The 27045-nt window shown below is 40.2% G+C and overlaps 1 protein-coding gene across 1 annotated transcript in view; it reads left to right on the forward strand.

Moving 5' to 3' along the window:
• Positions 1 to 23319, forward strand: part of LAPTM4B (lysosomal protein transmembrane 4 beta) — a 63442-nt gene extending 40123 nt beyond the window's left edge. The window contains exons 6-7 of the mRNA XM_065629099.1: positions 1363 to 1458; positions 21338 to 23319. Of these exons, the coding sequence (XP_065485171.1) occupies positions 1363 to 1458; positions 21338 to 21412 (171 nt within the window). The 3' untranslated portion in view covers positions 21413 to 23319. The remainder of the gene's footprint in view (positions 1 to 1362; positions 1459 to 21337) is intronic.
• Positions 23320 to 27045: the final 3726 nt, after the last annotated feature.

The following is a 27045-nucleotide window of genomic DNA, read 5'->3' on the forward strand; positions in this document are numbered from 1 at the left end:
CTTGCTAATACTAACACCCAGCTGAAAATCTTTAAACATTCTTACCACGGAGGAATCTAAAACTGGTTTCTATTTACTTTTTACTGTTGTCCCTGAGACATTCTGCACAGTAACGAGGTGTGTAACTGAACTAACATCTCTCTATATTTCTAGAGAGGTGTAAGAAAGAGGTGAAAGGCTGAGGCAGCTGGTTCTCTTTAGTTTGGAGGGGACTGAGGGGTGACCTCATTAATGTTTATAAATATATAAAGGGTGAGTGTCACGAGGATGGAGCCAGGCTTTTCTCAGTGACAACCAATGGTAAGACAAGGGGTAATGGGTTCAAACTGGAACACAAGAGGTTTCACTTAAATATGAGAAGAAACTTCTTCTCAGTGAGGTTAATAGAACACTGGAACCGGCTGCCCAGGGAGGTTGTGGATTCTCCTTCTCTGGAGACATTCAAAACCGACCTGGACACCTCCTGTGTAACCTCACCTAGGTGTTCCTGCTCCGGCGGGGGGATTGGACTAGATGATCTTTTGAGGTCCCTTCCAATCCCTAACATTCTGTGATTCTGTGTAAGAAAGAAAGCCAGCATATGTAATCTGCTCATTTAAGTAAAATGGAGCTTATATACTTTACCTATATTCAGGCCCAAAGAAAGAGTTTCTTTTCAAAACGAGTCTACAACAACTGTGCTGTAATATCAAATATCAGAATAGTAAACTTAATTCAGCTATGTCTGGATTGCAGTATCTTCCCCTAGATGAAGCAGTTCTTAGTGTGGCACAAGTCTCCATAATCACAGAACCATATAACCATAGAATGGTTTGGGTTGGAATGGACCTTTGAGGATCATGTGGTCCAACCCCCGTCCCGTGGACAGGAACATCTTTCGATAGGTCAGGTTGCTCAAAGCCCAATCCAACCTGCCCTTGAACACTGCCAATAATGGGGCATCCACAGCTGCTCTGGGCAAGCTGGTTCAGTGTTTCACCACCCTCATAATAAAAAATTTCTTCCTTACGTCCAGCCTAAATCTACCCTCTTTCAGTTTAAAACCATTTCCCCTTGTCCTGTCACTACAAGCCTTGATAAAAAGTCTCTCTCCATCTTTCTTATAAGCCCCCTTTATGTATTAAAAGGCTGCAATAAGGTCTTCCCAGAGCCTTCTCTTCTCCAGGCTGAACACCACCAACTCTCTCTGTATGAGGAACAGTGTCAGTTTACTCACAGAGCCCCTACACTTACGGTCACTACAACCAGCAAAGTCACTGTCCCCTGCATCTATCAGGCTCATATTGTTATTTATATAAGAATAGAAATGCTCTAAGAGAAAAATGTATGTGATACAGGATAAACAATCCCTTTTCCTTGCAGGGTTACTTGATAAGCTGCGTGTGGAACTGTTACCGATACATTAACGGGAGAAACAACTCGGATGTGTTGGTGTACATTACCACCAATGACACTGCGGTAAGGATGTCAGATCACAGAGCAAACATGTGTCTAATATCATGCATTTAATAGCTTTATTTTATATTAATTTCTGACTCCTTAGTTAACCATCTTAATTCCTTTAAGAGTCCTCATCTGCTCATTATGTTTAGACTTGAGATTCAACAGACTGGTGTGCTATGGTTACAAATCACATCCATTGCTAAAATCCTGCTTTTATTTTATACATATAGTCTGTTAAAGAATCTGTGTTAAGCATGAACTATAGCTTACCTCATGGCTCCAGGAAATGAGTCCCAGCTTTGAGCTCTCCAGCTGTGTGATGATCTGGATAGTGGGTGGGACTGATTAGAACCTAGGGCTGCCATGGTCTACACCTGCTGTGAAATGTGGATTTAGCAATAGAAACTGTGATTAAGGGCACTCAGCATTTGGTGTAGTGCTTTACACACTCACAGAGAGGAGCTAAAAGGCAACACAAGTTCAGTGATTCATCTCTCCCAGCCCGTGATGGGTTTTGCATAGTAAGGAGACAGAATGAAACAAAGGTTGACATGAAAGAAATTAATAAACAGGTTTTAACCTCAAAGAACAGAAGGTGCCAGTTCACTTCATATTAATTTAGTGCTGACATGCATATGTGCAGGGTACGACTGCTGAGCACCATCTTGCTTGTTGCAGAAGGCACTGAAGGAATACAAGAAGAAAGTCCCTGGAAAGTTCCATTTGCAGTGATATCTCCAAGGAGCTGCTCGGTTCCACCCAAACTACACACTGAGGGCACTCTGCCCAATCTGTCCCTGGGGTGACTCCGCTGCTTTATGTAATGAGGGTCTTTACGTGATCTGCATAACAGAATGAGAGCAGCACGAACTCAGTCCTTTAGATCATCTGGGTAAAAATTCAGGATTGCCTTCCTCAGGTTTTCCAAAAACGTGGGTGGTCTCCACATGCTGAGGTATTAGATGATCAACTTTAAACCACTAGGATGAGGGATTCCTGTGCAGCCACAAGGGCTGGAAAACTACTGTTTTTACAAGAAAGTTGTAAATCTTGCATGGTTATTTTTTTTCAATATCTGGAGCTTTAAGAAAAGCATAAGAAGTTTTACAGACTATGATCAGAGCTGGCAACCAGGACATCTGAATATAAAAATATGGGTTTATTGGAAGCTAAGAAGTATAACTACTTTCTTGATGGGAATCCGCTGTGAGTAAAACCAGGAGGTTTATGTGAAATAATTTTGATAGCTCTTTTGTTCAGCCTGTAGGTGGTTGTAACTCAGCTTCAAACATTGCCAACTATACAACCCACAGAACTGGCAGGCTCAGTGGTGGGAGAATGTCAGCTGGATTATCTGGGAAACTAAATTTACTCAGGCTTTTTAAAAGCTGCATTAGACCTACCTGCTCCACTGCTGCCAAAGCAGAAGACTTTGGTGTTTGGAAATGTCTAGTTACCAAAACTCCTCTTGGTACTTCTATGTTTAGTGATTACCAAAGTGCTCTGAGCTGCCTCCTCATCTTTAAAGCACTTGTGTTTCTGTGAAGAAAGGAAACTCTTTTATCCCATTTACAGGTGACATTCTTGCACTGATATTTTAATTTACCTTTGCTTATCTTGATTTTACAAGACAGCTATGTCAGAGGCAGGTTTTGAGAAAGGCTGTGCATTCCTGGCTAATGCCCTGACCATTGGATTCTTCTTCTTTCCTCAATAATTACATCTCCTTAATTTGAATATGGTCAGAATCTCTTGCTTTCAGGCATGACACATTTGGGTTTGTTCATTCTTTCTAATTAAGTTCAATGAGATGATATTAGATCAGGTTCTATAGGAAGACCTGTTCAGGAATTTAACAGCTGACAGATAAGTTCACCCAGAGATTCTTTTTCAGGAGTACAGAAAGGCTCAGGAGCAACACATCTGGGGAAGAGTTTCACATGCCCAGACAGAGAGACAGAAGGAGAGAGAGTCACTAACAGCCTGGCTTTTTAATTATTCACTTGGGATGGAGACTAGCTTCATTCAAACCCATGTCTGACTGTTTCTCTCCAGTCAGGATGAGCTCCTTCATCCCCAGGTGACATAGTTGGTGTCCATCTCTTGCACATTCTTCTCTGGCAAGCTCCGTGGACACCTGCCAGTGCAGCGCACTCGGTGGTGTGATGGAGGAGCTGATGTGCGCCTGAGCAGCCCCTTTCTTCTGCTCATTGCTGACCTTCAGCAAGGAACGACAATTTGTAGGGTTAAATCCTTGTCATTCTCAACTGTGAATCAGAAGACCGTTCTTCCCTTCTTTTCCCCCCCAAATCACAGGCTGAAAAATATATTTTTTTTATATGCCTACGTTGAGGGAGATCATAAAAAATCCCTATGCACATTATTTTTAAAATGTAAGCTCAGCACAACTGGAAAAAAATGATTTCAAAATGATGTGTTGAAGAATAGGGCCTTGAAAGTTGAGTGCTGAGGACATTTGAGGGTTTAGGACTCTTGAAGAAACCTCACGAAACTTTGAATGCTGTGATAGGTCACCGCTGTCTCTTGAATTGTACAATATTCCCCCAATACTCAAGTGTATTTTGTATTAAAATGATGGGGTTTGATTCTTTTTGATGCTGGGAAACTTCTTTTGACAGGGCTCCTTCACTCCAACATGCCTTTAAATTATAAACTACAAGTTTCTTAAAAGATATGGGTCAATCTCTGCCCTCCGCTTTGAAAGGAATGTGTCATTTTTAGAATCAAACCTGCTACCTGAATTTCAACAGAGCTGCAGGACATATCTGCAGGGCATATTCTTGTCTTCAGGGATTTTTTAAAAAATATACTTCTCATCAGTGTTAGCTGAAAGAATACCAATCTGTACAAATGGAAGTGAAAATCTAAGCTTAAATATGGGACTGGGTATAATAGCTACAATAAGAAGTTTTAAATATATCCCAATACTTCCAAAATCTAGGGCAGGGGTGTCAAACTCATGTAACTGCTCCTACATTTAGGCAGCCCTAAAACTACATTTGTCCCTTTGAAGGCAACCACAAGGCTGATGTGGCCCCCAGTGAAAATGAGTATGACAATCCTGATCTAGAGATCAGATCCCAGCTGCTACCTGCTAATATCCCTTGTGGTGCACAACCATTATTAATGCGTCTCATCTATACTCTACACACAAGATTACAAAAAAAAAAAAGTCGTTATGTTTCCAAGTGTTAATCACTGTATTATGACAAACATTTAGTACAGAGTTTAGGTAAGGGCTAGAATATGGTTTAGTTTACTGCCAGACTTAAAAGATCTGGTTTATGTATTGGAATGATTAGAAGAAATTCAAAATCCTTCTTCAGTTTTCAAATGTTTTCAATGAAGCTAAGAAATTTATTATTACGAATATTTTATTATGGTGTCTTAGAATTTTTTGGGAGAGCTGTCTTTGAAAAGTATTTTAAAAATGAAATTTATACTTTATTTATATTACAATTTGCACTCAGGGAAAAAAAAAAATCTCTGCCTTCAATACCAAATCATCAACAAATTCATCCTTGAATTCAAAATTCTATGTACCTGCAGGATTTATACTGAAAATGGAAAAAGAATGAGTAAACCCCTGTCCTCTAGTAACTCTAATTACAGACAAATAGCCATAAACAATTGCATTTGTGTTATGATTACATGATGATTGTTGTGTGCCATTTTTTGAAGGGAGACCTATGTCTGTTTTAAGAGAAGGTATATCAGCTGCAATAGTTATTCTTATCTCTGGCATATTAACATCTTGGTAAAATCAAATATTTGGATCCTCCATTGCCACATAAATACAAATTTACTTATACCTTCGTGAAGATAATTCTTTTCCCTCTTCTAACTTTTGAACTAGGAGTTGCATGTTATACCTGCTCAGAACCGTTGAAAAATATATCTAAGACTTTATATTTAAATGGAAATATGGCATTAATGACTGAGCTGTTCTTGAGAAGAACAATCAAATCCTTACTAGCTGGGATGCTGTGGCATGAGAGATAGGAGGGGTCCACAGTTACCTGCTGGCTGCAGCAGCTGTGAACCCTTCTGAGATGTCTGGATTACAGGTCTCTTTCTTAGGAAAGAAGGAAACTTCTTTAATATAGAGTGCTAGGATTTGGTTCAAAAGAGTAAGAAACTGATTGTATATGATTGGTTCTCCAGTCCAGTAAGTTGTTCTGAAAATAATAGTTAGATTATCTTTTGTTTTACTGCATTTCTTAATTTATCACTGGCAATGTGTGTAAGTACACTTACACAACACATCCAGGCTCAATTAGGAAAAGGGTTATCTTGTTAAGCACAGCTGTGCAGGCCTGCTTCTCGTTCCTTGTCCCTTGGTGCTCTGGCCCCCACAGTTAGTTTCCCCTGTTCCTAGCTAAAGCAGGTCCATCACGACTCTGTAAACACGTATTGAGAGTGTACAGGTCTCAACAGCAGTATTCATTTGTCATCTTCTTGGCTGGTCACATGGTGGAAATCTAGTGGTCCATCCTTCCAAGAGATGAGCTTTTGTGTTTTCTGTCCTCATACAGGGCTGCTCTGCCAACAATGGTCGCTGGCACTATCCTGCATCTGTTGTACCTTCTCTCACACTCCTCGAGAGATCCTCTCTACAGACCACCCTCTGTTACCAGTTCCCAGTTTAGTAATACTTTGCTTTTAAAAAATGTTCAGCTGCCTGTCTGCCTTCCTACCAACTGTCTAATTTTCATACTGCTAAAAGCCATGAGAACAACTTAAGTGTGGACTGATCTGGGGTAGAAATTCCCAGCACAGGAATTTCCAGTTAGTCCTCCCCACTCAAACTCGTTCTTATAAATAATGCTCACAGATCTGAACTGTATCCATCCCAATAGCTACAGTTATTGGCTCCAGGTAATCTGATTTTTGTCACTCAGTGTAAGTGATTTAAGCCATCCTTTTTGCAAGTGTGCCATCTGGGACAAACAGACGTCCTCCCCACTGCAGGCTGTGAAGAGGATGTTCCCACCACCCCTGTTAGGTGAGAAGTCCTCCTTCTGCGGCCCTTGATGGAAGTTTGGCACCACATGAACGCACCTGGGTCGGCTCAGTGACCAGGCTGCATTATGGGGTGGGGGAACCAGCTGGTGCTGGGCTGGGGTATGGCCTAGACCCCAGCCGGTGGGAAGATATGACCCTCTTATGCTCCAGGGGCTGACAATGCCAGGACCTGGGGATCCAGCTGCAGAAAAGTCACTTGGCAAACGGTATCATCTCCCTCCTCTGAACTTTTTTGCAGTACCTTTCTCCCCTCAGTTTTTGGAGGTAGCTGTAGGACAATTTGACGTGGCAGTAAGGCAGCTTCCCTGCAGTGAATCATAGTAACCTGAGGATTATTTTTTCTACTTTCCCAGCCTGGGATTGTTTTTTCCTGCCAACTGCTCAAGCACACCATGAATGAAGAATAATTTTTTACACTAATTTAAACTGTGATAGCACACCATGGAAATGTTTGTCCAATTCGGAAAAATTGCCAGCGTACGAGTGTAGGAGATAAACCAAAGTTAGACATTTTGTTCTCCGGAGCAGGAACAGCTCATTTGTGCTCTTGTACAGCCAGGGATTTTCATTTTGTTTATTTTTAACTCTCACTGAAGTCAATCAATGAAAGTTTCATCTCTGGTCATGCTGCCAGTGGGGATAAAATGTAAAGCTGTAAATCTATCTTCGAAGTAGGATTTACGTCCTTACGTACTTGACCAAATTGCTTCAGTGGATCCTATCTGACATTTATCCACAATGGTTAATAAGTTGTCTGATTTTTTCAGTGCAGATGCATTCCTTCTGTGGATATGACATCAACTAAGTAGCCTGTAATTAATCTGCGCACACTTTTGTTTGCTTTCCCTTTCTCAAAGCAGTAGGAGACCTGTTTGAGAAATGCAGAGTTAGGTCTTTTGTTCCTGCTGGATGATTCCTCTGAGCAGAGAAGGAATATTCTTTGGTAAGACTGGAAAAGCCATTCTTTGTGTTATTGTGTCATTCTACATGTATGGAAGGTGATTAGTTTGGTGATAGATGGAGACAAGGACCCTTAGAGTCATGCCAGTTAAACAGACTGAAGTGTGAAATGGAGCCCAGAGGCTGATGAACCATGCACAAGAACCTTGCTTCTGACGGCTGCTTCGAGACCTGTGATTTCCAACTACTGAGCCAATTTTGGGGTGGTACATGTCAGAATAGAAGATAGCTTAGAGAAAAAATCTGCTTTAAAGGTATTTTCCAGAATGGGACATAAAAATCTTACAAACTTGGCAACATTCGCCATGTAGCTGGTCTTGTGTGGCAGTTTGTATGCATAACACTACTACTGGGCCACTAGATCAGAGGCATCTTTTTCCATGGACATGATTTAAAGTGAGTGAACACCACAAATTAATACCTGCAAGAGGTAAAGGAGGTAAAATGGGAGACAGAGAAGAGGAAGAAGCAGCAGGGGCAGAAAAAAAAAATGATACAAGCAGAACTATCCAGTGCTTAAGGTAAGGAGGTGATGAGTTAGTAACCTCATGTAAGAGTCTACAAGAGACCTGGGAGTGTGGCTTAAATGCTGGATCTGTGTTTCTGCAGAATTGGGCTTATAAACATTCCCAGAGCAATGTCTTTAATCAGAGAATCTTCAAAGGGACTCAGGCTCCACGTGGATGCCTGCATTCACATCTTGCTAGTGTGCATGTGCAATGTGTGCCCTTCCTCCTCTTCTGTTTGATTTTAAGTTGCAGAAAAGTATCGTGACAGTCTGTGTCTGCCAACAAACAGCTATCCAGCTGCTCCAGCATTTCATATTCTACCTGCAGTGAAGTCCGATCCCTTGGCAGTTGTGCCAGTCTTAGTGAAGAGATTGATTTTCTTCCATGTTTTTAGCTTTCCTGTCTTATCATCCATAGTCAGCTCTCTCTCCCACTGCTTCCTGTTTATGCAAGGATTTTGTCTTTAAATCTAGCATTCCCTGTGGTCTGAATTGCTTCGCGCTGCCTGTTTGCTCTGTTGCTCAGTGCTATTTGCTAATCACTTTTCTTGTTATAGGCCTCGCCTGTTACTAGGTGGCTGCTGTCAGAAGCCAGCTGTGTTGTTTGGAACAGGCGATTAATGCCGTCAATTTGGGGCAAATACCCTCAAGTTTAAAAATAAGACTTCCAAAACATTTTCACTTATCCTTACAGTAATTACATTTACTCACATGTTAAATTACAAGATCAAAATATACATATTGATCTGTCTTCCCCAGTAGATTTTCATTTTAAAAACAAAAACTGTAGTTATGTTTGCAGCTCAAATACTGGAATTATTCTAATATATGACAATTTGTAAGAGATTTGCAATAGAAATAGACAAATCTGTTCTCAGTATTCATAATAAGATTAAAAATAAGACATGAAATGGGGATGTGTAATTAAATCTTCCAAATCTTTTTAGATTCACTAATTGGGAGTGTTGCAATGTAGGAAAAACCAGAGTGTTTATAAATTCGCAGTATTTCTTTACAGACCCTTTTTTTCTAACAGGGTTGATTCGTTACCATCTGACAGCTGCTGTTTTGTGGGCTTCGAAAAATGAGTTGCAGCATTCAGTGTAATTCCAAGGATATGTATCAGTGCGGCAAAAGCCAATGACAACTTAAATCCCTGTTTCCAAGGATATATGGGTTTATAAGCTGATTTTCCAGATCAGGCTCAAGTCACAGTTATACTGCTCAATGAAGGATGAGGGAGGCCTGAATTCACCTGCACAGGTATTGTTCAAACAGGGGAATGCAGCAGGGTGCCAGAGGCCAAGTCCCAGATGCAGCAAGCCACGCTATGGTTTTGTAACCATATAGTTGCCCACACTAGAAGCCTTGCCCTTCTGCAGAACTCCTCTTCCCAGAGGCCATCCTGCCTTGAGCTCCAGCACGGTCTCCTCTTTGCATCCCATCCCCTTGCATAGCACAAGCCTGGCCTTTGCCAAGATGAGGAGGAACCCTCCTCCTCATAAGTCGCAATTCCTCCAGCCCCAAACCTCTCTGCCAGAACATCCCAAATAGCACAAACCGTGCAGATGCAGAGAGAACATCAGCCATCAGTTAGGTGGGAGGGAGCGGCAGCAGCTGGCGGTTCAGCAGGTGGCATTGTCCTCTCAGACACTGCAGGAGAGCAAAGCTCAGCTCTGGACCAGGGAGGAGCACCCAGCTGCCATTGTTTTGTTGAGGGTGTGATAACAATTGAGAGGTCTGCCTTCCTGTGGTTATTAATGGCTTCTGGTGATTTCTGCACCATTCTTTCAGTCTGATTTCAACCTGCTCTAGTGGATCCCATAGAACAGTTGCACTCTTCCCAAGCCTCCCTCAGGACTCTTTATGGACGCAAGACTGTGCGCTGTGGTCTGCCCTGAACTGTACAGCACTTGTGCTTTTGCTCCTCTGTCTTATGAGCAGTGAGGAAAGTGAGGTCTGCTTTACATGAACTCTGTGACAAACACTTCTTACCTTCAGAAAGAAAAAGGCCAAGTGGGCCTTCATGTACCAAATTTTGAAGATACTCAAAAGTTTGTGGGAGTTTCTGGTTGACAGGTGCTTTACAGATGTGATTTACCAACGTTAACAGATTTTATATAAACACAAGATTTTTCATCAAGCCGTCAGTTCATCACCTTTCATGACACTAGTACTTTGTAGTTTAAACACACTATTATAATAACTTGGTTACAAATAAAGGTTTTCCTTCAGCATTCACTAGGAAATGCTTAAATGCACTGTGCAAGAAAAACTGTATTTTATATGGCAATATTATGCCTTACTTTTTAATAGTGATACCGAAATAATATGTTTGTATAAAAATAAAAATATGTATGGAAGACAAAACTAGATAATGGTCATCTCAAAATCCCAGATCTTACTGCTGTCCAATGTTACAATGAGACTTCAAAATCTCCCTCCAAACTTTACAATTGGCCCATTTCTCTGTTGTGGTGCCCAAAGACTGACATTGCGTCATCCCATGTCCCTAGGCATATAGATTAGAGAAAAACGGTCCAGCTGATGAGACGAAGACAGCAGCCTTTCCAGCAGTACCTGTAATGCAATCACATCTGTGATAACCACACTTCTGGAAGATGACTAGGCCAGTTAAACAATTTGGCTGCCCCATGTGAGCTGTTCCTGTCTTGTTAACTCTTGAGTGTGATACACAATGTAATCGTAAGAGGAGATAAGGTTAGAAAGAGTAATTAAAGTTAGCAGTTAAAAAGTCCATCAAAAGATAAGTGCTCTATCACAGTCTGCACTCAGGACAACACATTAACCATTTGTTACCAAAGTATACTTCTCCAGTTTTTCAGTACTGAGTACCCCCTTTTCAAATACTCCCTGAGAAAGCATGTGCTCATCCAGCAAATTATCGTTCTGAAAAAAATGACAGAAAAAATAAACAACGCTCTATCCATACAGAATAATGACGTGCAGCTGGAGATGCAGCAGCAGAAGGTTGGCCACAATGCTGGAAAGAGTTCTGTGGCCTGGAGTGGACTATCCCTCCATGCCTGAGAATGGAGAGGGTAATTATACCATTATTCTGGATGACTTTTATGAGATTGCACATGATGGAAATAGCTTCCTGAATCCAATTTTCTCCCCACGCAAGGGCAATCACAGTCTGTCCCTAAATATTGCTGTGTCCAAGTAACATACACATTTATTCCGCTATCTGGAGTGCTGAAAACATTGTGCTGCTTCATTACAGAAACCCATAAACTCTTGTAAAGTTTCTTAAATAGTGTCTTGGAGAGCTGGCAGCTTGGAATAAACAAGCAGTTTTGTCAAAGGAAAACAAAATGTACCAACTCTAACTTTGCACAGATTATTTTGCAGCATTGAGGCCTACTTCTTTAGTGAATGGGGTTATAAATTATCCATGAGCTATTCTGCTTCCATTTACTCCATCTGTAAACATTCTAGTGTGGTTCCTAATGGAAATACGTACATATAAACTTGTCCATGCCGAGAGAAAGGTTTTGGGCATTTATTTGACAGATAACATATCATGAAACCTTTAAATAGTAATTAACTAGCACTTTTTTAGACAAAGTTTTTGAGCAAATGTGTCTGTGAATAAAGTGAAGTACAACATTTCTCATTCAATATCAAATATGCTTTGGCTCGAATGCAAAATTTTTATCTGAGGACAGGGAAGGAGAAAACGAAAGACAAGAAAGGTTTTTTGTAAACATTGCTCTCTAACCTCCTCAGAAACAGTTGCTTTGACTGGACTCATTTGACCAGAGCAGCCATTTACATTGTAATCAGCCCTCACCAAAGCAGATATTTATAAGTGGCAGAGAAAAAGCATTGCTTTGATCACATCTGGAAGAACATATCTAACATAGGTCAGATGGGTGAAAATGCCTGCCGCTCTCCTGAGCATGAAGGAAGCTTCATCCAGACGGAGGTCAGCTCCCCCGCAGCGCCCTGCCGATGGCAACGCTTCTCCACAGGCCTGGTCTTGCAGCTCTCAGATTGGACCCTAAACTGTCAAGTGATTTCCTTAGTACGAAGAAAATTAACTGCGGACTGCGCTGCAGGGGAGCAAGGATACTTAGTGGGATGAAAGAGGGACAGAACAAGAGAGAACACGATAGAGATTTTTAAAATCATGAGTGGCAGAGGAGGTAAAGGAGGAAAATGTGCTGACCGTCTTAGCAAAAGAACTAGGGGACATTTCGTGAAATAGCTCGTGGCAGGTTTCATAACAAAACAAATAAGGTAACACCTAGATTAGCTGTGTGACTGCTTACCACAGGACATTGCAGGTGCTGAAAGTCGACACGGGTTCAAATGCAGGCTAGAAAAATCGGTGGAAGAAAAATTTCTATAAGACACGACCAGTAATTCAGCAAGTCCTTAACATTCAAATTTCTGTCAGTTTGGAGAATATTCTGGGCGAGTCATGAATATATATGTTTGCACTGCTCTTTCTTTGTTTCTTTTATCGTGCTGTCTTGTACTTGTTTCTTCATCATCCATCAGTAATTGCTGTGATCTAGATAGAACTTTCACCTTACCTTAGTAGAGCTGTTTCTACATGCATGTGCTTAGCTGGAGCGTGAGGAAAGCTATCCCTACTTCTTTCTCCAGTGCTTATCTTGTATGCAACATTTCACTGCTTCTCACCACAGAATTTTTAATTATTCCTGCTTCTTTACTACTAGAAAAAAGCTCCCTTTTCTCCTGAAGGCTGTCAGTCTTTTCATGCAGTCTGTGTAAAGTGTGTCTTCATGTGAAGGGGTTAAAGAGGAAACTGAATTCTCAATGGATTTAGTTTTAATACTTTTAAGTATTTCAGTCAGTCTCCCTCAATAATCTGAGTGTGCATGATCTACTGTTCTTCAAGGCCAAATATTACCTACTTTTCTGAAGTTACCTCAGACATGACCAGATCAGATGACCCAAAGATGCAGTTTGCACCTGCAGTATATGAACTGAATCTCACTTCTGAGATGCCTGAAAAGCCTGGGGCTTAAAAACTCTTGTGCACCCATTGGAGAAAAAAACACATTCCTTCAGAAACTCATGATAAACGCTGCTTCTTCCCACGCTACATACAGAAACTTTAGAAACTTTTGAAGAGTCTGCCTCAACAAAATCAGTATATATAGTAACTTCCAGTGAATTTTGTACAGCAAATAAAACATGTGCTACATTAATATGCTTATTTCCTTTTAAGTAAAATACAAAATTAATTATATAATGGTTGATATTTAGAAATAATCCAGTGCTCATTGTCATACATAGTACTAAAGGAAATATTTGCCACCTGGTGCCTTGAGTCTCCAAAATAGAGATCTACTGAGCAGATCTGGATTTCTGAAAATTTTAAGCAAAGAATACAGATAGTGTTTCTTACCAAATATTTTAGACAGTTTCTTACCAAATATTTTGTATGTTAAAAACTGTATTTTCTGCTAACTCTACTTGTTATACTAATAATCACCCTAAGACATCATGTTACCCCATCTTAATTTTACATTTTCCTCTGTAATCTCAGACTTCTCAGAAGAAAAGCACGTTGTCAAACTTGACAGGAAAACATTGCAAAGAGATAATTATTCTCAGCCTTTCCTGCATACAGAGTGAAGCAATCAGCCAGTTATAGCTGTTTATGCACATGGAAATCTTCTGTTTTCCCCAGGTGATCTTCATAATATTTGCGTAGTCAAGAACCCAACAGTACGTGAGGGCTGGTGGGACTATCTTGAACTGGACAGGTGGTCACGTCGGCAGCCTTCCCCCTAGAGCTGTTTGCAAGCTCTGCTGGCTTCACTGCAGCTGAGCGTGGCTTAGGTTGCAGCTAATGGCTCCTCAAAGCATCGCAGCTGTGGGAGGAAATTCCACTCCTCTTGGCTGGGTGGATGACAGGAGAGCAGGGAAGTAAACACGAAATTAGTAGATGTGACTGCACACCATTAAATGCTCTCCGAACTGCACAATGGTATCAGATAGGCAGAAGTAGGTGGTTGGTCTCAGACTGGAATCGTGGAGATGAAATGAACCCAGACTAGACGACTGGTGCAAATAAGCATGTGCTGCTTAAAATGTTGTCTTTCAATTCAGTTGTCCCTGAATCTGATACAACAGCGCTGTGCTACACCAATGAGAAATTTAATCCTGAATTAGGAAAGGAAAGGCATGCAGGGACTCTTAATTTCAGCCTGCAGCTGTGTCAGTGTTCGTTCCATCACCAGACCCGGGGCTGCACGTTGGACAGAAGCTCCTGGATGAGGAAATTCCTGTGGTTCGACACTTTTGCCTGTGAAACAGTCCAGCACTGGCTCTGGCATACTCTCACCATCTGGCTAACACTATTCACTTTGTGGTTACCCTCCCTCCCTTTCTAAGTAAACAGAGAATAAGGCCTGAAGCCACTGACACTTTGTAAGTGAGCTGTGTGAAAGACAAAGCTCCTTTTGCCCTCCCTCTATTTGAGGCCTGTGTTCACACGGGCCTCCCATAAGGGTTCCTAGTAGTGGCTGGGGTGTCTGAAATGTAAAGGCCACTTCTGCAGATGAATGCAACATAATGCACACAAAGCTGTGGGGAAGAGGTTGGGGCAAACTGTTCCAGGGATAGGCTGAAATTTCTGCAAATGTGTATTTAGTTTGTAAATATTTCCACAATTCAGTCCCTGTCTCATACAGTCAAATGCAAGTTTCATCCAAAAGAGATTTAAATCTGTCTTAAGGTTTCCAACACCTTTTAAGATCTTTCAAATAAAAAGCCTGGTTTATAAATGGAAAGTCTTCCTAAGACAAAATCAAACAATTTGTCAAAACTCAGATGATCAGTGACAGGACCAGGATTAAATTGCTGTAGTAATGACTCTAATACCACTCAATTATTCATTGTCACCTGTCCCTGTCAAAAATGACATTGTCTGTTGATGCAATGGGAAGTCCTTTAATGTAAAGATCTGGAGTTTTTATCAAAACCTCTTAGTTGTTGTTTGCTGTGACCCCCTTCACCTTGCTCCATGGACTCTTTAACAGTAAAATCAGAAGTTGATCCACTACAGAAATGTTCCCCCAAGTGATAAAGAGTACGAAGATGATCAATTGCTTAAGAAGTGGTAGGGCCCAAGCATGTATTCCTCCCAAATTCTCCAAGTGCTACCCTGTGTTTCCCAGCACAGCTGTTGAAGAGCTGAGATTTCAAAAGGCCAGTACCAGAACACACCAGTCACTGCAAGCAGAGATAAGTCCTGTTCATGGTGGCAGGCAGAATTCTCCAGCACTAAGCAGCAGCTCAGTCCACTTTATTTCATATATTAAAAATAAGATTTTTAATTCTCTGACAGTAAGTTTGTGCTTGTGATGATTTTTTATTTAAGCATGAGAAAATATCCTGAATGCTCACCACAATCATCAGCACTTACCATAGAAATTTTTAATCTATAGCATTTTTTTGGCATCATCAAGTGCATTTCTGTTCTAGAAGGTGTTAGACAAAAGTATTTTAGAGCTATCTCTAACAATTTTTTCTAACAAGACATCAACAAAGGTATTTTGCCATGGGAACTCATAAAAGTTTCATACAGCTGCCAGCTAAAATGTTGTTCAAACTCAAAACTGTTCTTTGACAATTGTACCATTCCACACAGTGTAGAACACAAATGGCTGTGGAAAAAAGCAATCCAAAGGTCTCTGGTGACACAGAAAGCTTTCTGTTGAGTTCAGTGAGTTTTGTGTGAGACCCTTAAGAATGCAGAAATAATCAATTAATCAATTTTTAATCAATATTTAAGCTTACTCATACTGCACACATTTTCTCCTCTAGAAATGTACTAGATACCAAACAGACCTAAGAGCTTGAGTTCAAACAGGAGTAACTGCAGCAATATGAGAAAACTTGTATGTATGCTGAAGAAAGAAGATTTTCTACTGGAAGTTCACGTAAATGTGGAATCAGCTGCAAAAATACGAAGTGATTATCGAAATGATGTAATTCCCCCCCCCCAAAAAAATGTTTTTGGTCCAAGATTAACTCCAAACCGAATATACAAATATTTGCCTGTGTTTCTTCTTAGGCATATTTCTAAATGATGTATGTAAAAAGTTCTTCTCCAAACCCAGATTAACTAGGATGTGAAAAATAAGAAATGACATATGTTTATTTGACTGAATATGTTATAGCCATTGGCAAACTTGTATGGTAATTATTTCTTCTAGAGAAGGTCATCCTGTATCATGTGCTTTATAATAGAGAGATGCTTATGTAACACAATTATCCGAACCACTTGGATGACACCAGCTAAGTAAGGACCAGGATTTCTTATGGTTCAGTTCTGGATTATTTCTGCGCATTACATAACAAGACTGCTTATCACGAAATGCTTAAATGGAATTGGGAGCAAAGCGAGCACCCAGGACTCCCTGTCCCTCTTAAGCACCCAAACTATGGGGCTACAGAGCCACACTTTCTTCCGTTTTCTTTCTTCCGTTTTCTTTCTTTCTTTCTTTCTTTCTTTCTTTCTTTCTTTCTTTCTTTCTTTCTTCCTTCCTTCCTTTCTTTCTTTCCTTCTTTCTTTCCTTCTTTCCTTCCTTCTTTCCTTCCTTCCTTCCTTCCTTCTTTCTTTCCTTCTTTCTTTCCTTCTTTCCTTCTTTCCTTCTTTCCTTCTTTCCTTCTTTCCTTCTTCCTTTCTTTCCTTCTTCCTTTCTTCCTTTCTTCCTTTCTTCCTCCTTTCTTCCTTTCTTCCTTCCTTTCTTTCTTCCTTCCTTCCTTCCTTCTTTCTTTCCTTTCTTTCCTTCTTTCCTTCCTTCTTTCCTTCCTTCTTTCTTTCCTTCCTTCTTTCCTTCCTTCTTTCCTTCCTTCTTTCCTTCCTTCTTTCTTCCCTTCTTTCTTTCTTTCTTTCCTTCTTTCTTTCCTTCTTTCTTTCTTTCTTTCCTTCTTTCTTCCTTCTTTCCTTCTTTCTTTCTTTCTTTCTTTCTTTCTTTCTTTCTTTCTTTCTTTCTTTCTTTCTTTCTTTCTTTCTTTCTTTCTTTCTTTCTTTCTTTCTTTCTTTCTTTCTTTCTTTCTTTCTTTCTTTCTTTCTTTCTTTCTTTCTTTCTTTCTTTCTTTCTTTCTTTCTTTCTTTCTTTCTTTCTTTCTTTCTTTCTTTTTCTTTCTTTCCCCAGAGTCTTGCACGCTTGGCTTCACTGTGACAACAGGAGGGTGGAAAATGGTCCTTCCAACCTAACTGAAAACATTGTATCTGGAGAATTCATATGGTGGGTAGGACTGTGGGTTTGATCCCTTTTGGTTTGGGAGCCCCTAGAGCTCTGGTCTCAGAGTGTCTGTGCAACACTTTTATCACCAGACAACTATACAGGAATAATGTCACCTCCTCTTCCGGCTGATATTAAAGGATGATGCTTCTTCAATACAGTTACATGAGTTGTAAAAGAAGCTAGAAGCCTCTGTCCTTTGGATTTTAGGCATCCTATAGGACTGAACCCTGCAAGCTTCTAATGTTCCAGACTTGCTTGCTGGTCTACCGATCAAAAACCAAAATGTCTTTTCACAGAGATCACAGAGTTCCAAAAAATGGGGGTCCTTTGTACTTACTTTTTATAGTAACTTGTGAGTGGCAATCTCAAACGCTCTGTAAACATTAGTTTTGGAGCACCCAGGGGAACTAACATACATTTTTCTCAATTCACAACAAACAAGGAAGGAAATGCTCAAATGCAGTGTCTAGGAAGCAAAATACATCTGTGTCCTAGTGGATATTCTGCCTCGGGGATACCACAGACCTAAAGTGTGCATATATTTTTGCCCTTCCTTAATTATTTTAGACTACATCCATTCTAATTATGTTCTCAGATAAGACTGAATAGTGAGTTTCTGTCTATTTTTCCAGTTTCTGAATTCACCCTTTGGCTCAGTGACAGTCTTCCATTTTACGTCTCTGGAGAGCACAACATACTGTCTGAATAACTCTGCTGTTTTATGTCCAAGGCACTTATCTGCTTCCATTAAACCACGTTGAAATTTAAAATTAACATAAGACAAGGGAAAACTATCCTGATCCAGATTTTCATTTCAGTTAGTTTGGTATAAATTCAATGATTAAATTTCTAATGGAATTCTCTCTTCCTTGAGGTTTTTATAAACTGTTAACCATTCCAACAATAAACAGTTAAAAACTAAGATAATCCAGGTTTTATCATGTTTTTCCCTTTCACCAAAACAGGCATAATTGAGAAAAGATGGAAAAACTATAAAGGGAAAGTAATGGTCTGAAATCATTCTTGTACAAAATAATTAAAAGGTAGTCCTACACAGGCGGAGTTGCAAGATTTGTAATTATAGAGTAGTGAAGAGTTATTCAAAGTGTTGTGGAAGCTGAAGGATGATTATTTAGACTTACAGTTGACAGAAGATTAAGTAACAGTAACAAAACCACATTGTCTGAAAGTAAAAGTTACATTAGTTTAAAGGACTTTTGCTACACTAACGATGTGAGATACTTGGGGTCCCAGCCGGTGCCATGTATTCATAAACTCCAAGTGCTGTCTTCCAGGTGTCGTCCATCACATTGATTCATCTTAAACTTTGTTTATTATCCTGTCCATATTTTCTTTGTCTAACTCAAACACTACTGGGCAAAGGTAGTAATTTTGAATTCTGCTTATTCTACACTCATTATTTTTTATCACTATTCTGTTCATGTCAGGGAAATGCAAGATCAGGATATGTAAATATTTCAACACAAATATGTGTGGGGAGCAAGACTGTAAAGTCATCACTGATAGAGCTGTTCAGACAAATAACCTTTGCCAGCAATAAAGTGACCATAAACCTACAGACATTTCCCAAATACCCTCCATCCTTCCACTGTTGATATTTTCTTGTGAAACTTCTAAACCTTTTTAGTGGTCTCCCCAGTTCATACCCCACATACCTCGAATATTCCTATAGAAATCCATATGCCTTAGGATTTAGCCAGTGGCTTCTCTAAAATACTCCTATCTCCCCTCACTTCTTGTTGAACTGTTGATAAGTTAGAAAGTGTCTTCTGAGAGTCCTTGGGGCCATTGATCCATGTATGAGGTTTGGGGCCATACGGCAAGGCAGAGTGTCTACCTCTAAAGAGGTAAAAGCCTTCACCAGGAGGCTGTTCTCCTACCAGACATATTTTGTTTCATACAAGAGTAAAGGGAACGAAGAAGCTCACTCATCTCAGTAAATCCTCCAGGAGACCTACCGCAAATGGCAGCGACCTTAATGCTGAAGTAATAATATCAAGGTAACTACAGTAGTCTTAGGACACATTGATCTAAAAGAGGATCAGGGCACAGAGAGAGGTATTGTCCTTTATTAACCAGCTCATAGACCTGGAAGACAGACAGCTTTTCAGATTGAGTCTGCTGTCATTTCTTATCACGCCTGCTGAAATGGACTCAACCTGAAAGGAATGGACCACAGTTTGGGCCTTAGCAGTATTAGAGTGCAGCAAGATGGCTAAATCTTCACAAAGTGAACTTGATTCATTTTCAGAGTCATCTGTAGATCAGATTTAATTATATTGCTTCATAATCAACTAATGAACATGTTTTGGTACCTTTGAGAAACCAGTGCCTTTTTTAGTAACACAAGAATTTTACTAGAAACCGTTATTAAGCTATTGACCCATGCTAGGGAGAGCATCTCAGCTGTAGTGTTTTTCACAGTTAACATGTTTTAGCGGTGTGATTTACTGAAGTTACATTGCAAAATATATTTATGATTTCTATGACAATATTTATTTGAAGTTCTATATGTTGCCCTAAATTCACGAGATAAGCAGTCTGCCATAAGCTGTTTGCACCCCTTAAAGTTGACATAATTTATTAAATGCTTTTCAATACAAGGCTTTTTAGATTTTGTAGTGGATGTGTGCATAGCATATTGCATTTACAAACTCAAACATATGGTATTAATAAAGAGCGATGGCGCTGAAAATTTCCTTTTCTAAATAATGAAACTTCCTTGATTAAGGGCTGAAGATGCCAAGGTAGCCATTCTGTAATCTAACAAACATGTGCACAGATGTACTTGAACACATGGTGATAAATGCATGTCTGTAAACTTACATAAGTATAATGTGAATCACCCTTGGAACTATCCCACATAAGCCTGATCCAAAGTCTATTTAAATCTATAGAAAGATTCCCATTGATTTTGTTACATTGTGGATGAGGTCCAAAAGGGATTATTATGGATGTTTCTTTTCCGAAGGCAGGTTATCAACTTCTTTAAGAACTGTGAAATCCTCTCATAGAAAAACTTCCACTGACTTTTTTGAGATCAAGATTTTCCCTATGTATGTTTAGATAATCAGCTTTGTGTGCCCTTTAATGACCAAGAAGTAATGTTGATAAATCTGGAAATTCCAACATGTATAATTGATCTTCAGCTGCATAAAGTATCTCTGCCAGTGCACTACAACTGATACTCTTACACAATACTGAGATGTTTTAGGGCATGTACCTCATTCTTCATTCAGACGTCTATTTTATCCTCATTCCCTGCTGGGATTCACAGACCAAGTGCTCCTTTGCTGCTTCACATGCAAGCTAAGTAATGTCAATGCTGGCACGATTGAAAATTGCATGATAGCTAGCATGCTTGCTTAAAGCAGTAGAAATTTGGGTTCAGATCCCTCCTCTGCCCTCTGTGGTCTGAATTTGCATCTCCCATGTCCTAGGAAGCTTCCAGATCTCCTATGACTGGGGATGATATATGATTAAAGCTGTCCTAATTTCCATCAGATGTTTAAGTATTGACTGAAGAGCTTATGGGAATGTAGGTCTTCCATCTCATCGCTGAGTGCCCCAGAAGCACAAAACTGGAGATTTATTTAGACCTAGGGTAATTTGTTCTCCATTTGCTTTCTTTCTCCCCACACCAAAATAATTATTAGCCCTCCAGGGGGACCTCAGAAGGGGAGATTTTGGGGGACTTTTCTCGCTTTGGCTTAGCAGTTTGTGCAATCCTCCAGGAGGCATCGCTTAAGCACTCTTGACAGAAGAGAGCTGCAGAATAAGCAGCTATCGCCACAGCCAGACTGAACAAATTCAGGTACCAGCGATGAATGATATTGGGCTGAAATCATACTGTCATTGGAGTCAATAAGAAGTGGGAAGAAATCATGTTTTCCTTCATAATGGAAACAGGCATGCAAATTGAAAAATAAGAACTTCAAGCTAACACTGTTTCATTTCCTAACTATTCTGTTCTTGCTCACTAATTTACTCTTTTTAAAATTATTTTTTAGGATAAGACCTTAAGGAGTTTCTTTTTTGTAAATTTTTTCAGCTGGCTTATTTTTTAAAAATATAACCTTTTTTTCCTTTCCTGCAGGTCCTGTTGCCGCCATACGATGATCCTGCAAATGGAGCTGCTAAAGACCCACCACCACCTTATGCGTCAGCATAAGTGAGAGAGTGCTGTGTACCTAGGGAGGATAGTTTTACTTTGCCAGCTTTGGAGCAATAGTTTGATAATTTCACTTCCAGAATATAACCTCTATGGGTTATACCTTGCTGTTTTGCTGACATATTGAAACCTAAATTGTATGATTAAAATTCTGTAGATAGTTTTAATAATTTGCTGCAACTACAGTAGTGTTTCAGAAATTAGTGAACTAGTTTCAGAAAAATTCTAGGTAGTGCTAAGCTTACAGTAGTCACCAAATAGATTTTTCCACCATGCAGTGCTAGAGAACATAGAACTTCATATTCTCAATCAGGTTCAGAGTGTAACTTTTTTTAATTTATCTTTTTTTTATTTGTGAAACTTCCAAAGCATTACAAATGTGTTTCTCAGATGCCCACTTTCACTCTCAGAATACAGACCAAGTCCAAAAAAGTGACATTCCACTTCGTTCTTTTTCTGCAAGAATTTATTAAGTTATTATGCTATGAAAGATGATGTTTGCAAGAAGACGAATGAGTCTTACACACTATTCTCATCAGCCTGGCTAACAGGGAACAAATTTAATTGGGAAGAATAAGTATGGGAAATGAGACCAGACAAAGCACTCTGTGATGCGTAACAAGTCAGACCCTGTGGTCTACGCAAACTTACTTTGTCCCAGCCTGCAACCACTCTAATACTCAAAAAAAGAGCTCTTACCAACTTCTGGTAATTTTCTTCTCCTGCCTACACACCTTTTTCCTCTCCACTAGCTTCATAAATAGTATTTTGAGGTCACAAAATCCCTGCTTTTGAAGTCCCATGGTTAGGTGACAAAGCTGTGTCTTCTGCACTCAGTATGCACATGTTTTCCCATTGGAATGTGCCTGTAAATATCGCAATGTTCTGCTAAGTATGAATCAAATTATGCAGATTCTAAGATATATGTTCTCACCCTATGGGAAACCTATGCATGTATCTTCCTCAAGCATTAGCAGGTATGGTTTCATGTTTCTCATATACGTCGATGTGGGGATTTTAGATTCCTTTTATGATTGAACTGGTTGTGCTGAGAATCTTTCTCATGGGACTCATCCATCCATGAATGCTTGAGGTATTTATTTCTTCCCTAGAGAAGTGCCTCCTGCACATGTAACTTTTGTTGCTGATGAAGGTTCTACTTTTAGTTGAAAAAGAACACGAAAAGGGAATATAATGTGTGTCTCTACCTCTCATCATTTCTCCCAGTGTTGTCTGCTCTGCATTTGGGGTGGTTGAACAGGTTGACACTAGGCTGATGCCATTGCACACCACCCCGGGTGAAGAGCAGTGAGACCTGAGGCACAGTTTGGAGGAGCACCAGAAGAAACCAAGGTGCCATCTGTCCTGTCACTGGGGTGCCATGGAAGTCCACACCCTTCCTAAGGAGGACACCCGTTCTCACCCTCAGTGCACTGACTCCATTCTGCAGACCAAAGAAGTGCAGAGGTTTTCCTGCTTTATTTCTGGAAATGAGCTTTCCAGGGGAACACAGGACCAACAATTTCTTTTCACGGAGGTTGCCACTGTGACCTGTCCTTCCAGAGGCCAAGGAAGGAAGGGCCAGGCTCTTTCTGCCTGTCCCTTCCACACCCCTGGGAAAAGGCAGGTCCCCCATTTTGGGGTTCATCTACTCTGAGATCAAACTAAACAATGCTTTTGACTGAAGTCCTTACATTGATCTCTGTCACAGTCTGCTTCCGTCAGAATAACTCCATGTATTATTATTTCATTACAGTTATCTTTGGGAATTAATCTGAACTTGGGATTTGGGCTGGTTGGCTGGGCTTCTGAGCTTAATTTTCTTTCATTCTTGACAGATTTGTGAAGGATTTTAAACAGTCATTTGTTTGAGAAATGCTGGTTGTAAATACATCACATCTGTGTATACAGACTTGTCTACAATAAAAGGATGTTTCCTCAAGACTATGGAAATCACTTTTGCTAGTCTTCCAAGCACAAACCTACACTAATTCCTGTCCAATCAATCTGACATGGCAGGATTTTCTCTGTAAATGAACTAAACAACAGATTTCAGTCCACTCACCAGCTTTCCTTCTGTACTGTATAAGTAGAGAACAGAACATTTATCAGATAATTTATTGTATAATAAAAAGAAGAGATAATTCAAGCTTTTAGTTCATTGTCCAGAACTGCAGGCAGTTTTCCAGGTCTGATGAAGTGTGTGATACCAAACATGGCTATACTGAGCTATACAGAAAGCTGGGGCTTTTTTTCCTCTACTTTATAGTACTAACGTGCTAATTCACATGAAGTTTCTGTAGATGTTAGCTTGTCTTAGTAAAGAATCAAGAATTCTTCACACACACCATATGTGCATAAGTGCAAGTGCATCTGTCCTGCCAGTACTCCCAATACATTTTGGATTTTGTCCAATTTGAGTTAGAGGGTAGGGAGGATATGGTATTAAAACCATGACATTCCTGCACATACTGTAGATAGACAGCTGGGTAGGAGGGGGCAGATAATGCAACATAAGTTCAGCTCTGCTGATATGTCAGAGGATCCATGTGGGAGATGAGTTCCCCTGGTCCCAAACAAAAAGTAGATACTCTGGTTTACATGAAGAGACACCAATTCCAGCTGAAGGTTTTTATCCTCAGTTGTTCAATTCATTCTCCATTTCCATGTCTAATCCTAGGGAATTCACACCACAGCTTTTCTATAATTCTTTTTTAATAGTCAGTCATCTGTGACAACAGAAACCCATTAAAAACTTGGTTTCTTAAGTTTCTGTGCTTTGAGAACTGCTTGCTCCTAATAGTGTTTTTTTCACCATTCCTTGAATTTTTCCCTTTCTCCCAGATATTAGGACCAGGTGCTACTCAACTTGTCTCCTGTTTTCTTATCTTAAAGTTTAATATATCAGTTTATTATTAATCATTTATAGTAACTGAAGAGTGGAAAGAAAAAATTTTCAAGGTATGTTGACACAGACCATCATAAATATGGAGCAAAAACCAGCAAATAGGAATCTGAACCTTGAAGTATCAGAAATAGAGGTAGATCTTTCGCTGAAATCTTCTAACTTTTTGAATATCAGTTATAAGGCATTGCAGGCTTCACAAAGCCAATGCATACTAAGGCACAAATCCCATTTCTCTCATCCGTGCCTCATGCTCTTATTCCTGATGGAACAATGCAGCTTCTTCTCATTGTACACTCATTCATGCATCATATTGGAGAAAGCAACCAGAATTCATAGTGGTGACCCAGCAGTGTGGCACTCATGCTTCTAAATATATTCAATTTTCTAAAACAATTATTAACAACCATTATTTTAGGTGTTAGCCTGTCTGTACTTTTTTGGGAAAACCTGTGGTTGGTATAAACAACCCAGGTTTTCTATGTTACCAAAGGCCATATCAGATCGATTTATGGCCAGAGAAAAGCTTGGCAAGGAAGCAGAGGGAACGAAAACTAGTCTGAAAGAAATTCCAAATTCTGCGCTTGCAAAATAGTGCCACCACTACCTTGTTGGCCAAAGCGTAGCAACTAGGGACACCATGGACAGTTTTAACAGATTTTTGTTATTATCAACAAGATGGCACGCTGATGCTTGGAATATGCAAGATGAAGGACTTGGTTACCAGTAAGGGCAGAATGGAGAGAAGAGCAGCAACAGGGGCAGAGCGTGGGAGGGAAACGATCATGTATTTCCTTTAAACAGCACAGACAGAGGTTGTTGAATTGACAGGGTTCACTGCTACAAACCTGCTCGGCTTAGGTGCTCTCTTTGTCCTCTGCTGTGGTCAGGAGGAAACATAATTGCACCTGTAACCTGTTATACTAGCTGTTACGCCAGATCTGTTTCAGACTTTATTACTGGAGTGGATGACACCTTGGTCCTACTTGTTGTAAGGCAAAGACATCTACAAATTTATTTTTCTAAACGTAAAGGAGTATTGGTCAAATTCCTGCCAAACTGTCTAGTTTGACAGAAGGCTCTGAGCTGCTTCTCTGGAGCTATGTTATATCCTTCCCATTTATTTGCCTCTATTAGCTGCAGAAATTGAAGTCAGGTACCACAAAATCATTTCTTGCAAAATTTCAGTGCCTATGGCTGCAGAGATGTTTCAGCACTGTGTCAGTTCACAGCTCTGAGAAACTCAAACCAGCAGCCATAGCTATCTAAAGGGAGGCTTGGCTCTGATAAATCAGGATTAGAGTTCTTTCAGGGAAGCACTTTGGTATTCGTAAATGATGACTCCACACCCATGGATTTGACCCAAAATGGTTCTGCAACGTGGCCAGTTTTTCAGCTGAATAGCTCAGCAGGGTGTGGAAGCCACATCTGTGACCTTCTGCCTGCAGCCTGTGTCTACCTCCAGCAGAACAGAATACCGAAGCAACAGGAGTGAAAACCTGACAAACTCATTGTCACACAGCCAGCAGATATAAAACTATTTCAAAGCCAAAAGGCAGTTCTACAAATACATTCTAGACAATGGGCTACAACAGGAGTTTATTTTGATGAAGAACTTATGTGAAATTTAGAAAGTCATGAAAGGTTCGCCCTTTGTAGCCAGAGCTGGACTTAACTAATTGGTCTGAGCAGAGGACACGGAGTCACTTGGAAGGCTGAATAAACAGCAAGGAGATGAATCAGGCATGCAGTAGGGCTGGCTACTTGGCTTACAGGAGAAGCTTGCTCGCCAGCAGAGATAGAAGAGCTGTGAGGCTGCTCTGAGAAAGGGAGCTGTAGCACAGCAGAGTCTCTGCAGCCATTACAGAAGACTTCTGTTTGCTCTTTGAGGTCAACATGACCAGCAAGAGGAGGGATGAGCCACACACAGCTTTTTAGCCCAGAACCTGAGCTCCATTACAGTATCTAAGCGTACCCTGCTATAATAATAAATCTATCTAACAGGTTTCTGGGGTTTTTTAATAAACTTTGCTCAGGTATACAAAAACTTCTGGGTTTTGGGGGCTTGAGAGATTTTTTGGAGATTCCTTCTATTTATCATCAGGAAGTCTGGGGAGTTGATCACCTGTAATTCTGAAACTGTTTCTTCCTCCAAAGTGCCCCATGCCAGGTCCCTTCGTGACAGCAGGGGCAAGGATGCAATCAGAGACAGAAGTACAACATCGGTAGACTTTTAGCATCAAATCCTCTAAGTACATTCAGTGTCAGGATAAGAAAGGTGTTCTTATAAATACAGATGCCCTCCTAATAAGAAAGATATGTTCTACTTTGTGATGGAAGATCTGTTGGGCTCCTCTCTGGGGCAAGGGCAAGCACAAACAGGCATCCTGTCTCTTACGGAGAAAAGCTGGCTGGACAGACAATTACTTTTGTAGTTATATTTTGTGTATCACCAGTACACCATTTTAACACTGCTAGATAAACAACACATTGGTGGAAAGCTCTGGGAGATCGGTACTATTTATTCTAATGTCATCATTCTTGTCAATATCAAATGAGCTCACCTGAGGGCAGCAAGGGCAATGAAAGTAAAGAAACAAAGGCAAGAGCTGGCAATTAGTTACAAATATTTATCTTTTGTGAGTTCATGAATTCTTCTCCCCATCAAATTGCTAGAAAACTGGAATGGGTTTAATTTCCTTCTTTGCACTAGAGCTGAGGATGAAAT

The sequence above is a fragment of the Caloenas nicobarica genome, chromosome 2 (assembly GCF_036013445.1).
Source record: "Caloenas nicobarica isolate bCalNic1 chromosome 2, bCalNic1.hap1, whole genome shotgun sequence".
Taxonomy (NCBI): domain Eukaryota; kingdom Metazoa; phylum Chordata; class Aves; order Columbiformes; family Columbidae; genus Caloenas; species Caloenas nicobarica.